This window comes from Rhea americana, unplaced genomic scaffold (genome assembly GCF_003343005.1).
Source record: "Rhea americana isolate MKP2758 unplaced genomic scaffold, rheAme1 scaffold_31, whole genome shotgun sequence".
NCBI lineage: Eukaryota > Metazoa > Chordata > Aves > Rheiformes > Rheidae > Rhea > Rhea americana.
The window spans coordinates 2,145,894-2,163,399 of NW_028186435.1; the positions used below are offsets into that span (position 1 = coordinate 2,145,894).

At 38.0% G+C, this 17,506-nt stretch overlaps 1 protein-coding gene across 1 annotated transcript in view; it reads right to left on the minus strand.

Moving 5' to 3' along the window:
- The window catches only part of CARMIL1 (capping protein regulator and myosin 1 linker 1), a 195,238-nt gene that overhangs the window by 32,627 nt on the left and 145,105 nt on the right, over positions 1-17,506 (minus strand). Inside the window, exons 27-29 of the mRNA XM_085310093.1 lie at positions 12,278-12,453; positions 9,989-10,076; positions 7,743-7,892 (exon numbers count right to left, since the gene is read on the minus strand). Coding sequence (XP_085166219.1) covers positions 7,743-7,892; positions 9,989-10,076; positions 12,278-12,453 — 414 coding nt within the window. The remainder of the gene's footprint in view (positions 1-7,742; positions 7,893-9,988; positions 10,077-12,277; positions 12,454-17,506) is intronic.

Below are 17,506 nucleotides of genomic sequence, written 5' to 3' on the forward strand. Positions count from 1 at the left end.
GAGATATTGATTTTTCACAGCAGAACCCCACAAGCTTCCTGTTCTTCTACCTGGAGAGAGAACCATAAAGTACTGAATAAGACAGAACTCTGCAAGTGCTGTTTTAAGCAGGCTTTCCAGATTTCAGCATCAACAAGACTGCCCCATACAGCGCAGATATGTAATCTGGGCCAAGTAACTTAACTGAGACACTAGAGGAACTAAACAGCAGTACAAAGGACCACACAGACTATATAAAAAGCTCCTTAACCACTTGAGAAGGTCAGTCTACCAGGTATTAATTGAATCAAGAGGTGTTAAGGCTGCAGACAGATGTGCACTCATAAGCGGCACTATCAGAGGTTATCCTCCTCAAGCTGTTTGCTATCATCCCTCTGCCAAAGCTTACCAAGTCTAGATTCTGCCACAAAACTCCTCCAAAGGAGCACTCACTAGTCTGCCTTGCGAAAYAGTGAGGGGATTATTTTAAACATAGGACATAAAAAGAGGAATTCTGGATCCATTTGCGCTGAATAAAGATGGCACCAACCCCACAGCTCTGCAGATCATGCAAGTGCCCCCATAACCCAGCCTGGGCAAAGGGACTTCATTACTTTGTCCTCACACCCTGTTAATGTTACCTGAGATAGGTAGGTGAGTACTTGGATGATCCCTTCCCGCCAGCAGTAGAGACGAGTGCTGTATGGCAGGGGAAGTGAATCCAGTTAGGGATAGTAACCTCTCTCACTAAGTCAGTTAAACTGGATAAGTGTTCATCAGCAGGCTAAGGCCCGCAACAGATAGTTGGTCTAAACCAATGGATAGTTGGCCTAGATGCTTCTGCCTACAAGGCATGCACAAGTCAGCTGGCAGAAGGGCAGAGGGTGGAAGTGAGCAGCTGGTGTGGCACTATCTTCAGACTGTATAGCTACATGTGGAAGACCTTTCTGTCAGCCACAGACCAACTTCATAGCAGTAAACACCATCTTAAAACCATCACAAGGAAGTTATACTCCCAAGACCAGTGTTTCAGTGAGCAATGTGTTACTGAACTCTTCTTTTAGCGTGACTTTCATGATACTTGAAGTAAAACGATGGAAAGTCAGAATCAATAAGACAGTTATTGCCACAAAAGATATAACTGTACATCCTTCCCCCCCAACACACACACACACTGCCTGCACAAATCTCAGCCTATTAATGAAAAAGAAAGCATCAGTACTATGAGAAGACAAGCTCGTGATAGAGAAGTGCCAGAATGCAAAAAAGAATACCCAATGGCTGCGCTTCATGACCCTCATTTTAACTTAAGCAAAAACACTCTCCTATTCTATCATTTTATTTATAATTGAGTGTATAGTGTTGTTACCAGAAGCAGTTTATTACATTCTTCATTTGTTTCACTTTGTGCCAATAATGTACCCTAAATTGTGAGAAACAGCTCTGGACTCCGAGAAATCTGAGTTGGTTTAAGAAAAACACACTATATATCAGTTATTCATCATCTCCTTCCACTCAAAAAGACCAAGATGACAACACTGAAAGCCAGGTTTCTTTTAAAGTGTTTCAGCTGRTAATATAAAAGCCCCCATGACCGTGAAAATTCTGTAGGCTATATATGTAACAGGCATTGAATGAGCACTGTTAAGGTCCTTGAAGGTATAGAGGACACAAAACCTGCCAATAAACAAGACAGTCACAAGATTGTGCAGAACTACTGGTTTGATACCAGCTCCCTTTTTCTCTTACTTTCTCAGCTGTGGTACTGTATACTTAGGGAAGGGCTTAGATCATGCAGTGGGGTCCCAGTAATGTTTTCATGCACTGTCCTAACACTGGGGGAGTCAGAAATAATATTAATCTCTTATCAGAGTGGATTTGCTGACAGACTTGTGATGGAGCCTTTTCAGAAGCCAAGACAACTTTCATATACCATTATTATCAATTTCTAGCTTCCCATAGAGCACTGTGTTACTGTTACATTCACTTCTGCTAATGTACATAAAGAAACTGAAGTGTCACCATCAATTTAATCTGTCATTAATCCAGTCTGCTGCCTTTGCAATTACCATCAGCTGCTTGTTCCTGCCTCAGGATTTGTTTTGTGAGCTAAACTGGAGGACTAACCTGTTGGTAAACTAACCTAGAAAGAAACTCTCTATAAAAAACTCAGTTTGCAGCTGGATCATTTCCTGCACACAATTTGCAGCACGATTGCATGAATACTGGCACAAACGTGAGGGTCTGGACAGGAAAGAGTACTGAGTATAGGGGAAAGCATAAGTGCTCTTTCCAGCACGAGCAATAAWTTATGCTGGATTAAGCTGGTCCCAGCTTTGTATCTAATTCAAGAGAACATAAGGAATGTAAGAGGGACAGGGGCTCTATTGCAGTAGGCTTTGCACAGATGCCCTTCATCCAAAAAGCTGAATATCTACACCTGAGATAATTCTGCTGTAGGTGAACAGAGCCCAGCAAGAATGAGATGTGGTAGTAGGTCAAGGTACACTGGAGAGTCTCTATTTTTGTTTTTCTTCCTACAACATCGGAACACACATACACATGTATCTTTACCGTGATTTTCTCCTTTCTCCAGTTAGCACAATTGAAGAGTTTGTGGTGTTTTAAATTCAATTTCTTTTGGTTTGGGGGGGGAAGGGGATTTTTAGCTGGTACCTTACAAGTTTTCTTTAAAAAAATTATTATAGCATGATGAGCAAATTTTCTCATTTTTCTCCGAAAACACTGATATCCATACATCTTGTCTTTCAGAACCTGTGGATTTATAGGTCTGCACCCGGATACTGGACTAACATGTTAAATCTTGACAATAGCTTGTTAGTACATTCCAAAGGGGAAAAAATAATGTTAGTTCTCTATAGGTGTTCTGTTACTTCTCTAAATTATCTTTTCACTGTACAAGTGACATCTATTGTTCATTAAAGACAACAACATTAATTTATTGCTTATGGTAATTTTTTAAAAACTTGTCCTTTACTACAGTCWTAGAACCACCTCAGCGATTAAAACTAGAAACAAATGAGAAATGGTGAAGTTTCAAATATTCATCACAGTCATTTTCTATTAGCTGCAAGCATTTTTGCAAACACCTAATTTACCATCCAACCATTTCAGTCTTACACTGAATGCTTTAAATAAGATTTCTTTAAAGCAGATTTATGAGCAGACTTGTGTATTACAACCTATGCAATTCCTTCACATTTTTCAGACAACTTCCTAATCATCTCTCTTTGTAACACAAATAAACTGCTGCTTTGCCCTAAAAAAACAGTACTTACCCTGGCAGTAATACTAATATATTGCTGGAAAGTATATTTTAAAGATGATGAATACACACACTTCTAGCAAAGAGACTACTTCAGTCAAAAAACTTTTCTTCAAATAATGGCTCATCTCTCTTGATCTCCTTTTAGTATTCCAGAAACCAGACATGCAAATTTCTAAAAGAATGCTTTAAAATACACTGTTAAATGTTATCTAAAAAAAGATGTTCAATGGAACATCATTTTGGTAGGGAACTAAACATCATTTAAAATCTCTTACTTCTGCAGAGAACTGATTGCTACAAAAGAACAACACACAACTGGTAGCATTACACAAAATTAAATCAGTTAATACCTACYTATACAATTACACATATCAAGATATACAATATTCCATCTCAGTAAAACGGGGTGATTTATTTGAAGTTAGTTTTAAAAAGCATGCATTAGTTTAAAATATATTATTCTTGTCACATGCACACAGAAAATCTAGGAAAATGCATTGTTTTATGAAGCTAATTCATGATTTAGTCCAAGCTTTGAAAAGCAGRCTATGTTTTTTCCTTTAATCTAAGAAGAGCAAATATTTTTTTGCATAAAGACTTCTTACTTGCACATAACTTTTATGTAAAGACTTAATACAATCACCGCAGCTCTAATTAAAGGAGTACAGCTAAGACAGCTATAGATTAGGGAAAAATCAATTTATTGTAGTGCAGCTCAGGGAGATCTAAAACTCTGAGGTCAATGATGTTCCAGCTATCATGTCCTACTCTGCACCACTCAATCACTCCCAGTGTCTTCAGTACTCCTTTAAGAGCCTGGCAAATTCAGGTACGGCTGACAAATCATTCATATTAGGGGCTCTCAGGCCACAGTTAAAGGCTGGAGGAGAATCAAATCCTATTAGTTTCAGCTGCACAGTTACTATACAGAATTTAAAATGTCCTAATTCTCACAAGCAAAAATGGTAGAAAACATTTAGAAGTCTCTTTTTAGCAGTGCACTTTAAAGGCACATTCCTGATATTCTGTTTTGTCTGATCAGTTCATACATATCAAACTTAGAAGTGGATGGCAACTCTCCTTACTGGGATGGCAATCCCTCCCACCAACAGTCCAGGTTTTCTAAACAAACGTTCCTGTCTTCCAATTTCAGTCCGTATATAACAGTAAATACCTCACAAACATCTTATTCCAAATACACCCACCTCACCCCTAATCATTCACCTAGCATCTTTCAACATAGAGCACCTCTCAGTGCTATATATTCTCTCTGTAACCATAAGGTAAGATAAAAGTCAAAACTGAACCTAGAACCAGCTTTTCCCAAAATTGCTCAGATACAGCTTCAGTGGGGACCAATCAAACAATATGCTACTGCACACATTGCCTCAGCCAGAAAACTGATTCTCAGTGGACTTGCTGAAGGAAACAAAAGCAAGAGAGTGACAGCCTTGCTTAGTTTTGCAAACTCATAAAACCCAGTTCCTTCAAAACAGCGGTCCAAGCTCAGTGCCTCTCCTACAAGTCCAAAGTCTCTTCCTCCTAGACACCTTCTCAAATTGTTTGAGCAAAGTCAAAAAGAAATGGCTCCCGGCCTCCCAGGGATATTACCATTTTCAGTCCATTTTCAATATTCACTTATATGAGCTCGAGCTTACAAACATGCAGAGCAGTGGGCTGCAACACAAGGTTTCAGAGCTGAGGCTTGCAGAATATAGGTACATCACACAGCTCTGGTCTGTTTAAGCACTACAATTTGCAAAGCTTAGGATCTCCAGTGACCAAACAAGGCAGTGTTCTAGAATAAGGCCATTTGGGAAGTGGGAGCTAAACAGCTATTTCTCATTTAAGATTAATAATAACCAAAGGAAATTAGGCTACAGTTCATAAAACCATATGCTTATATTTCTAGGGAAATCTTTCAGTAACCTAAGTTTCTTGCATTGACCTACTCACAAAGCACTCACTATAACCCTTTTCAAAAGGCTTCCCATTTCTGTGCAAACATCTGTACAATACTGAGAAGGCAAAAATCAGAAGAATCTGAAATATGTGCAATTTTCCCACAAAAAAAAAAAAAGCAACCAATATCACCAAGACCCACAATGCAAAAAGCAGCTCTTAAGTTTTACAGTCTTTAATAAGTGATTCTTTAGCACTGTGTAAGCTCACTGCTTATTTATATTATGTGTTTATTTGATGCTTCATTCTCAGAAATTAGATASCGATGAGTACCTGGATAACAAAGGTGTTTAAATCTCTGTTCAAGATACAGGTGAATGAAGAGAATAAAGAGAAATATAAACACTGCTCAAAGTAAGCACAGTTAGCATCTAGTGCACCTTTTAAATAAGAGTGTAAGCATCATCACGCTTCTSTTATTTTAATATGAACAAAATGAAAGATAACAGCACAGCGATATGATACTTTCATATAACCATGGTGATAGTAGATGGAGACAAGAGCTATTTTTAAAAAATTTTCAGTATTATTATTTTTAATACACTACAAGAATAGAGCGGGTAGAGAGGGGGCAAAATGAGCACTTAGCTTATTTTTCTATAGATGAACCCAGTGTGTGGAAATTTACTCATAGCTATAGGGTTAAGATGGTACATATTTTACTGTAACATCTCTCTCCCATAGGATTTAGGGATCAAAATGACTCCTGAATGTTGGCTGCAGAAAGTTTTTGGAACTCRATAGTACTGGTGATGAGCCAGATGATGCCGTCAACGACATAGGCCTCAATGGCATCTGTGATGTTCAGACAAGTATTGCATCAAATCAAATCTTGGTAAGGCAGCAGATTTGGAAGGGAGAATTAACTATTTTAAGCTGATGCTTTMAGTGACAGCATGCTTTTATTTTACAGCTAAGTCAGACTAACAGACGGCTGCTGCAGAAGGGAGCAATCCTGCTGCTCCTTCCCTTGAGCTGTACTTGTCCAACCTCTGTTAGTCTATTCAGGGAAGTACATCAACAAAACTACATGTACAAAAAGAYGTAATTAATTTTTTGCCAGTTTAGCTTCTTATGAAAGCATGTGGCCAAGAAGAAGCTAGGAAAGAAAAGACGACAGACCATCCCTCCCAGCAGTGGTCACCTATTGAATTGATTAAGTTGTAATACAGAAGTCTCTATAGCAGAATTCCTCAACTGACTGAGCTGGATTGGAGAGAAATTTGAGGTTGAAAACAGTTAACAATCTATTTATTGGAAATTTATGGATTTACATCTCAAAAAATCATGATATGGCAGTGGGACATATTTATAATAAAAGTCACCCACCAGACTTATAGAGCACTTCAGTGTTTATATTCAGCCCTCTTACTGAATCTCACACTCCTAATTCAATTACTTTTCAAAAGTTTGCCTTGTAGGATCATTTGCAGCTCTATCTCAAGATTTTAAGACTTCCTCCGTACATCCTAAAAATAATTTTATAATACACCCAAAGCTTCTGTTCATGGTCAGTAATACAACTTCTAGCCACAAACGACTTCTGTCACAGCTCAGACGAATTCCTGTCATGCAGAATGAAGACAAAGGCTGAAAACGGCCTGTTGCCACCCAGCAGGACATTGAGTGAGGTGATCCTTTCCCTCTACTGGTGAGATTGCATCTGGAGTACTGTGTCTCATTCTCAGCTCTCTAGTATAAGGGAGCTGAAGCTACTSGAGCGAAGCAAGTGAAGGGCCACTAAGACGATTATGGGACTGGAGCATCTTTCATASAAGGAAAGGCTGAGAGAGCTGSCACTGTTCAACCTGGAGAAGAGAACCCTGAGGGGCAATATTAGCAGGAAATATAAATATTTGAAGGGAGGTGTCAAGAGGATGGGACCAGACACTTTTGAGTGGTGCCCAGCAATAGGATGAGAGGCACAAACCGAAACACAGGAAGTTCCATCTGAACATTAGGATAAACAACTTCACTGTGAGGGTGAGAGAGTACTGCAATAGGTTGCCTGGACAGGTTGTGAGGTCTCCATCCTTGGAGATATTCAAAAGACAGCATATTCAAAAGATWGGATCCTGGACAACCTGCTCTATGTGACCCTGCCTGAGCAGGGCAGTTGGACTAGATGATCTTTAAAGGTCCCTTCCAACCTTAACTGTTCTGTGATAGCATGGTCTGCATTATTACTGCAACCACACCTCTACAAAAGCTTGGCCTCTGAAAAAGATCATTTATAATACTAGTTTTATTGTAGCAATGTATGCAAGGGAAAGGCCCTTCCCTAGAAAGGGACCAGGAAAGAGAAAGTGAAGAAAAAGAAAAGGTTTTCTTTGCTTAATAGCAATATGTAACTCAGACAAAATGTTYGCAAGCTAACATTTATTTTTTTTCCAGAAGCCGATTCCTAATTGCAGTTTCCTGATATCATGAAATTGCCAAATTTAGTTTGAAAATCATTTTTCTTCCAATAATTTACATTTTTAATCAAATGGACTGAGGAAACGTGTCTTACCATACAAGTGTCTAAATCTTCCAAACGTTCTATCTCTGTCAACTCCTCAACTGTGATAATAGAGCGTTTAGTAGGTTTTTCTTCAGCTAATTCAATTTCCAGTGATTCCTGCTGTGGCAGCGGTTTGCCACGTCTGGTCAAATGGTCAGCCTAGAGGCAAGGATAAAGACAGGAATACATCAATCAGACTGTAAAAAAGACAAACAATACCAAACCAGAAAGCCTGAAGAATTCAAGTGACCATAATTCCTAAAAAAGCATAGCCCAGTTGAGTGCATTAATCTTTACATACTTTTTTTTTTCTTTTTCTTCTTCTTTTGAATGGAAAAATCTTTCCATTCCACATTCTAAGAAGAAAGGCAGAAAGTTTACTGGGGAAAAAGAAAAGCAAAAACCATGATCTTGTCAAGACAAGGTTTATTTGATAAAATTACCTCAAACAACGGTGTCAAAACAACATACACAGACATTTGCAGGTGGTTGAAATAGTAGTACCTAACACTCCCAATTAAAGGAGTTAGCACAGAACAGGATCAAYACATAGAATCTTTGCTTTATTATGAACTGTCAATTTTTAAACTGTAGCTGTCAATTAAAGGTTAACACGGACAAATTCTACAGGAGTTCCTTCAAGAAAACTTTTGAGATTTATACTCTTCAACATTTTCATCAATGGTACTATCTGAAATAATCCCTAGCTAACAAAAACATGGCAGAATATTAAACTGGGAGAAGGATGTGCTACTGCTGCAGGCCAAAACAGATCCAAAGTAAACCAACTAAAATCTAACATATAGTCAAATAATTCCTTAAGGACAAAGAGCATTGGCAACTAGCTATGGACTCAATCCTGAAAAACAGTGACTGAGAAGCTACTGGGAATCTAGAATCTGCTACTGGGAGGAAGATCTACCAAATCCACTGCTGAAAATGAGATACCCCTGCAACTTTTTGATGAACTACCACTCCAGTTCTTTGACAAAAGGAAGGAATTGTTATTTCCTTGGCTACTTAGAAAGAAGAATAAAGGCATGTCAAGAGCAATGCAATATCACTCCTATATGTGGTGTTTGTTAAAACCTATGATGGTTCTGTGGTCCATATTTTAGAAAACACTATTGAAAAGCTGCAGAAAGTACAGAAGATTGTCATTAAAATGATTCAGATGGAAGAAAATGAGTTACTGTGTAAGAATCAGGGTATGTCCAAGCTGTGCAATACCACAGGATACAGACAGCCCAGTGCTCCTGCCAGCTGAGCGTGCTCCAGAATCAACTGGAGCTRATTAGCAGGGCCAGTCACATAGCAGGCTGATATGTGAAGCTGTTACACAGCTCCTGAAACCAGAGGTTGCATCTTTGCACAGTATCGCTCTGTATCACATAGACTCACCCTTAAATAATTCAATCTTTTAATTTACTTGGGGGGGGGGGAAGATGGAGTGATTTGATTTCTGTATATGAGGACTTTCATGGAGAAGAAATAAAGCGGAATAGATGGCTCTCTAATCTTGCCAAGAAAAGTATCTGAAAAACTCATCGCTGGATGCTGAAGTAGAGAAATTCTAATCAGAAACAAAGAACAATTTCAACCATAACAGTTACCACCCACTGGCTTCTGTGAAAAAAAGTGCTGGAGTCTCCTTACAGATGCCCACTACATAGAAAATAAAAAAGTTTTTTTCTTCTGTGCATACACAGACATGTATTTCTTCTACTCTTCAGGAAACAACTGGCTTTTGACAGCTGTATACCTTCAGGTAAACAACAGAGCATTTCCTTTCCTATGTTTCTATACCCTTCTCTTCAAATTCGGTATCTCCATTTCAAAAGCAGCCTCAGTGTACTCATTTAGGAAAYAAGGTCTCTGAGGCTCCTCTCAGCAGCCTCTCTCTAAAGAATGACATTTCACCTCCCATTTCACAAGCAACCAACCCCTGCTGTCTCACCAGGACAACTAGTGACTCTGTTCTTAACTAGTTACTCAATGTTGCGTCACAGTGGCATTTTTAGTTTTAGATCTGATAATGGTGCAAAAGATAATAAAGCAAATACGTAATGCAGCTTCTTCTGAGGTTTCTTCCTCCTCAAATCAAAGGAGCAATAGTCTCATAATCATATTTGCCAACGAAAATAGGACCAATTTCAAAAAGGAGCTGCACTAAGAAGGAACTGAACAAGTTCTGAATGTAATAGCACCGTTAAGATATCTGGCACATTCAGATATTCAACCATGCAAATACTCACCAATTTGTGATGGCAGTGGGACAGTGCATCCAGGATTTCATCTACAACTCGGTCAGACAGAAAAGAGGCCACTGTCAGCTTTACTTCACTGTGTGATGATTAAAAATGACAAGAGAGGAATTTTTAATTCACACAGAAGAATTCTGTCTTTCATAAAAGTTCAACAGTGCAATGATTATACAAAATAAAGTCACTTTATTTGAAAAAAAAAACACTTGAGGGTGTGAGGATACAACACTGCAGGCTTCAGAAATAAACTCATGACTCATACAATAAATGCAAGAGCTTCTGTACCATTTTTAATCTGCTTTTTTTTTTTTTTTTTTTAACAGCTGAAATGAAAACATCTGGGTAATAAGAGAGCTGAATAAAAAACACATGTGAAATTCAGGAAGGAACACTCCGCTTCTGAAGTCAGAGAAACCCAAATCTCAAATGAACAGGATTAGGACAGTCTTGCCTGGTTACTACTACTGCTACTACACTGAACAATTACAATTCACTCATTTCCTCAAGTCCTTTTTGTATCCGTCAGCCGAAAGGCAACTGTATAATGTTTTTTTTTCCCAGACTTTGCCACCACAGCTCTTTSGTTACATATTGTTTCTTCTTTTCGCTCTAGATAACCCGCTTCCTGCCTTAAGAACTTAACGTCAAGTCATTTCTATTACACAGAAATAGGTGGAACACCAATATCCTGGTTTCAGAGATTTCAGTGGTCACTTATCTTCAAGGGGCTGTGTACTGTGAATTATTCCTTCATGGTCCTTTTTGGCCACAGTACAAAATACTCAGGCTGGGGAAGGAGCTGATTTACAGCTGACGAGCACGTAAGCCTGAGCTGCAGTCCGAAGCTCCATTTCTTCTGCCATCTTGGTTTCAAGACCAGTTGCCTCACCTGACACTTACCAGCAAGTATCACAATTTTGCTTTAAGTTTTCGTGCACAGATGGAAATTGGGCTGGAATAGCAAAGCAACTTGGGCTAGCACTTCTGCTGCAGGAAGTTTGGTGGGGGGGAGGGAAGGTAAGAAACCACCTGGAAAAGTAATGCAGCACACAGGGAAGGAGGCAGAATGGTGACCAAGCCTAGTGAGAAGAGAATGAGATTGAAGAAGGGATTTCCTTCAGCTACCTTCACGCTGGTTTTAAATAATATAGGGCAGGAAGGCTTACAGTGAGGCACCCTTACCCTGTTTAGTTGAAGCTTCTATATGCAGGAAGAGARGAAAGTGGGGAAGGGGGGAAAATGAGGGAAGAAGTACTATTTTTGTCTCCAGACGAAGATTTGATTGATAGGATTAAAGTGAAAAAACTCACCCTCTGAACCGTTTTAAACATTCTGAATGCATAGCTAAAGTCTTTTACACTTTTTCCTGCCAATTTTTCTGCACTCTGCAAAACTGAATTCTAAGTCTTACTGCTTTTAAAAATAAACACCTCTTCCTCTTTTCCTGCAAAGATATTAGYATCATAATGCAAAATGACATGCTTTTCCATCAAGTAGAGGACTCCTTAGCCAACAGCAACYGCAAAAATTTAGCTATATAATATAAATATATTATCGGATGTACATTTCATATTAAAAGAAAGATGCAATAAAAGATCAGTAAAAAAAAACCAAACCCTATATATATATTTTTTTAATTCCTTCTTTTCCTTCTTTTAAAAAAGTTGTTTTAAGGTAACCATCTATGCCTCCTCTTTTTCTTTGAATATCTGTATTTGGGGAAGGGGTGTTGAGGAAGGGGAGGAATTTCAATGTGTTTTTTTTTCATTGCTGTTTTTGTTTTATTTTAAAGTATGTTATCTGCTGTTCACAACGCCCACACGAATAACAATCTTTAAGTGACTGCTACAACCACAGAACAAGAGGAAATGCAACAACAAAGCACTACTAACACTCAAAGCAAACAAATGTAGTTTCCTTCCATTACAGTAATTCAGTGTTATCTGGCAACATCAATAAATTTAAAAAAATAGTACYAAGACACGAAAAAGTTATTTGTGCTCCATAAACCAAAACTTACTAAAGAAAAAGGAAACCAAACATTACATACATACTAAAATGATCAAACTAACATCCCTGTAGATTCTSAATATTCGAATGTACTGAAATAAGTTCATTGGACCCACAGGCTGACAGGATTCCTGCTCTTTGAATGTTTTTCTTATGAGCCACAAAAGCATTCCAAAAAACTCCTAGGACAGAAAGCCACATGCATTCACCCAAAATTCAGTGCTCTCCATATTCTATAACCAATTTTGTTAAACTAGATTTTTAAAGTACCTAATTTTATTGAGGATATCAATTCCAGATTGCTCCAAAAGGACATTTTTCACAAAAGTGCGTGGGATAGAAATCTTCTCAGTGCTAGCCTCAATCAGGTCTTCACGGATATGAGCTTTCTTCATTACGTTAGGGCAAAGGTTTTCAGCTGCATCAACCATAGACTCGAGCAGTGTCTGCAGCACAATGAGCAAAAACTARTATCAGGTACAGACATTTTCATTAGCTGAAAGATCACAACATTATTCATTTGCATAGCAGTATAATATTTTCTTTCTTTTTTTTTTTTTTTTGATTTCCGCAATTCCTCTTCCCAATTTCCAATCCATTTAGCAATCCAAATATTATATAAAAGTTATTTTACAATATAAAGCTAAGGAGGAACAACGCACTTGTTCTAATACTAGCCATAACTGTACTTGTTTGCCTTTTACATTTACAGGTCCTTGCGGTCAATTACCAGAATRCTAGATTAGGTCTCCTTGTGTATCCAATGCTACACTTACAGGCTGGAGAAACAGAGGCTGCTTTGCGGTAGTAGCCTTCACTCTAAGCTATGCCTTGAATCTGCAGTTTTCTTCAGCGTTGCAGACCTGCCATTTTTAAGTGGCATCAGTACACAAACAAAGGAGAATCAGGAGAACTTACCAYGGTGTACGGGGTTGGAATATACTTCATGTTGGAAATAGGTATTGGTATGATTTGCAGCCCACATGCAAGCTTTTCCTATGTGGATCTCATTTACATACACAGAAGACAGAAACTTAGGTGCAGCCATCTCTTTCTTTTTTTTTTTTTTAATGATTGATCAAAAAAATCAAACCAGAACAGAAAAATATATATATATGCACACTCTAGAAACAGGACCATGCAACTCCCAACTGCCCTCCCAACTTTTTACTTCATTTATTTATTTATTTTGGAAATTAAGTTCCCCTACTGATGAACTTGATTTCTTCTCTCTTAGAGAAGACTTTCATATGCATCTCAATGCTTCATAGTTATTTTATGAAGTCCTTTTCTTCTCTTTCAATTGCAGTAGAAATATCTCTTATATACACYTACGGAAAAATGTTATGCTGGTTTAAATTCAGTTTTATCAGCTATCGTTTCTTTTCCAAAACTCAGTTCTGACTACAAGGTTAAACAGCCCTCACTACAGTTGCATTTGAGCACCTCACACAATCATCCTTATAGGAATCTCTCTCAATAAAAGCACAGAAAGCACTAATATTCTCACATACAGATAAGGATGAGATAGAGAAACACTAATAGTGACCTGTATCTCTGAAACACCTTTCCTTTAATTGCTTCCAATTTTTGTAACCAAAAAGCTTAGATGGGAATATAGAAGGTAAAAGCAGTCACCTGGAAAACTAATTTTTAAATTACTGTTCTTTTATCTACATGCAAGTATGTACCTTGTATGAAGTAAAGCAGATTTATTTATAAATGCAAAGCAGCATTTTCTGATCAGACTGGAAACTGCTCTTTGTTCAAATTCTCTCCTATATCCCTCTTACTCAGTCTCTATTCCCAGCAACTCAGCAACTCTATTCTAGATAACTTCAGAAGGCCATTCACTCATCAACTGATTTCCCATCAAATAACTTTTTGCAGAGATAGCAAGAGGTCAAGGCTCAGAAGCAAGGGATTTAAGAGTAAATCCTCTCCATCCATTCCTGGTCATGAAGTGCTACTAGAAAAGAACCATGAGGAGACTTGTGTCCATCGGCAGCTGGTCCCTTCCTGCTCTGGAGCCATCAAGCTGTTGCGTCCCAATGGCTGCAGAGTCATCTTGTGCTCCAGCGCCCCAAAGTGGCAGTGCGAATAAAGACACTGTCCTTGGCTCTTGCTTCAGTGTACATTAAAATCCATTTGCTTCAACTTTCAATCCTCTAAACAAGTGGGACAAGCAGCAACTATTAAAATACATTAGATTTTTCAAAATGTGTCATGTTGTAACCAGCTATTTAGCAGTTTTTCAAAATCCTGAGGAAGCTGTGAGGAAGAAAGGAGCAGGATAGAGCCCCRTTTACTGAAATGGGCCAAGTAACCTTCAGTGAGACTGCAATTCACTGACTCAATGGGACGAGACACTTGAAGAGAAAGAAAAGTCATAGTTGAACTCACACGGGGTACTACGCAAACCTAGCTCTAGCCCTGATGCTTCAAAAATGTACCGAAATAATGAATTGCGTCTCTTGAAAGCTATTTGTTCTTTCTTTTCAATCTCATTTCACAGGTAAGTCACCTCAGACTGAACTTCATCTTAGTAGTATTTTTCTCTTTGCATAACTATACTGTTACTGGAAATTTTCAGATGTAAATACTGACCAAGAAACTAAAAGACCACTACTGCATAATAATTAGAATGATTCAAAGAAATAGCTTTCAATCTGTAGCTTTTAATTGACAGATTTTTAGGGGCATATACATAAGGACAGGACAGCAGCATAAAGAACCCAAATCACACTGGCAAGTCTGAGCTTCACATTTGATCTACAGATATAAGGGGCTACTAAGACAACTGCCATTATAAGCGACACACAGCTTGCTTCTGGGTTCCCAGTCTCTGCACTTTAAGGTCTTCACCGCATTACCACCTTGGACTCCCAGGCAGATTCTGGTGCCATAAAACTAATGAAGAACCTTTCTAGTCCTTGTGGCCAGACCCACACGGAGGATCAAGAACTCTGAACACTTGAGACAACTTAGCCAAGGGCACTATTAATGAGAACATCTGGCAATGCAGTTTTTCGTATGGTATTTATACTCTGGTGCAGTTCACCTCAGGAAAACCGAAGGCAATACTTGAATTTACTGTTGATATCACAGAGCTYCTCACAAGAGTTATCAGAGGATCTCAACCATAAAAATTATTAATAGTTGCTATATTTAATTACAAATGCAGCCCAAGTGTGATCTTTCAAAATGGATTGTGTGAAGAGATGTTGCAGAAGGCATTAGTGGGAAGGAGGAGGAAAGACTGTCAGAATAAAGTCCTTATCTGGTAATTTCAAAATGAATTTTTATTCAAAATTTACTCAAATATATACTCAGAGAAAGTGTCATTCAAAATGAATAGCGTTCTTTAACTGTACAACTGAACAGAATTTATTCAGTGGTGGGTTTCAACTGCTGATTTCATTAGATTGTATCAAACCCATAGAAACCTTTCCCTGCCCCATACTCCTGTCCTGAATCCTTTCAACGATGGAAACTTGCAGCTAAGAATATTGATTATGTAATTGCAAACATTTCAATCACAAGAACACAAGTGGCTGTCAGCAGATGTACAGAAAGAAGGGACYGAAGTCCTGTCCACAGTTAAGGACTCTTAATATTAAGAAGATAAGGTGAGTAAAACTGACTAAAGGATAGCAATATCTGAGGAAAAAACGGAGCAAATGATGGAACTAATAAATCCTTTACATTAGGAGGGAATTTAGGAGGAATAATTCAAGCGCTCCTGTCCTTACAAAACAACCTTGCCTAAACACCATTTGTCTTGCCTGTAATTCTCCTTTGGATATTTGCTGATTGAATAAAGTGTTTCTGGATTCTGTGCATCAACAGTGACACCAGCAGGAGAAAAGAAATGCAAGAGTCTTGTTCTAATTTCTCCTTTGGCCAACTCAACTCAATTCATAAGACGTTTCCTTTCCTTATTCTACCTCTTCCTTCTCTTCCCATTCATTCWGAGATATTAAAACAAAACAAACAAAAAAAAAAATCTGATACCAGATTTACCTAAAGAGGCATTGACTACCCAGCTTTCAAGCACTGCTTTCTAGAACCTGGCTCTGGTTGCTATGGAAGCTAAAAATCAGAACTTCACTGATGATGCAGATATGATGCTCCCCCTGCTCATCCTATTACATAGAGAACTGTACTTATACGAGCTCCTTTATCTATATCCACAAATAATAAATTCCATCAGACTTTTGAACTGGCTTAAAACAATTGAAAAAAGAAAAATTAGACTAATCGTTGTTCAATGTTTTCTCCTCCCTCCATGTGAAGTACATCACTATAGAGCTCAAAGGAAAAGCTTTCAGCCTCAAGTGTAAAATTAATACCAATGAGTGTTTTTATATATATATATATATATACATACTTATATGAGCACGCATGCACACACACGCACACACACATGCATGCACACACACAAAAAGAGCATCATGACCTTATAGTTTCTCGTAAGGCATTTAAACTTTGATGCTCCATGAATCATAAAAATAATTGTAAAAGTTTAGAATAGTTAAGCGGAAGTGCCTTTTGCTGTAAACGCATAAAAACATAAATAAGAGACTCGTTAACTCAATCTTAAGCCAGGAATTATATATGACATTCCAAATGCAGTAAAATCTTTTTTTTTATCTTTTATAAAACTCTTCAAAATGCATAAGACTTACTTAAATACATAAACCCTCTGCAAAGGGCAGAACTGGTTATAACTGTCCCAATTATAACTCCACTGGGAAGAATCTTGTATATAAATTATTCAACACCTGCAACCTTGTATCTACAGCACAGAAACTAAAAAAAAGTGATAAAAAATCTTCACTTATTACATATTATGGGGGAGGAGGTAAAATACTAAAAATTAGGCAGCATTTTCCTCCCCACCAACTTTTTAATTCGGAAAAAGTAACCAGTAACATAGTATTAATTATTGTTCTTCATTACATTCCCAATGACTAAAGCATTTTCRTTTTGTTTCAACTGAACAGTTTAGTTGGCAGTTTCAGATTCTTTGATAAGTTTAAATATAGCAAAACATGGACAGGTTGCTTAAGTCATAAACTGAAGATGTTCCCAGTGAATAATTGCCTCAGAAYGAGCTTCCATACAGATCTCAACAGTTGCTAAAACTTCCCCAACCTACCTTCTCATTGGATTGATACCTTTTCACCTGCTGCATGAAAGACTCTTCCTTGTTTATTACACAGTAATACCTAACATAACAGAACACAGAAGCTACTGAGCAAGTGCTGGCTGAATAAATGTGAATCTTTACAGATCAACATCTATTTCAAGAACTGAGGTTTGACATACAGTATGTGAGAGAATCTCTGTAATGCTGCCTGTAGTAATTACTGGGACACACTTAAATACTTATTAGAGTTTTCTAAATCAAATCTATGTATGTGGAAATTCTGGACTAGATTCAGAAGTGATCACTGGGATAAAAATGCTTAGCAATGGAATCTGCCACTTCCCTAG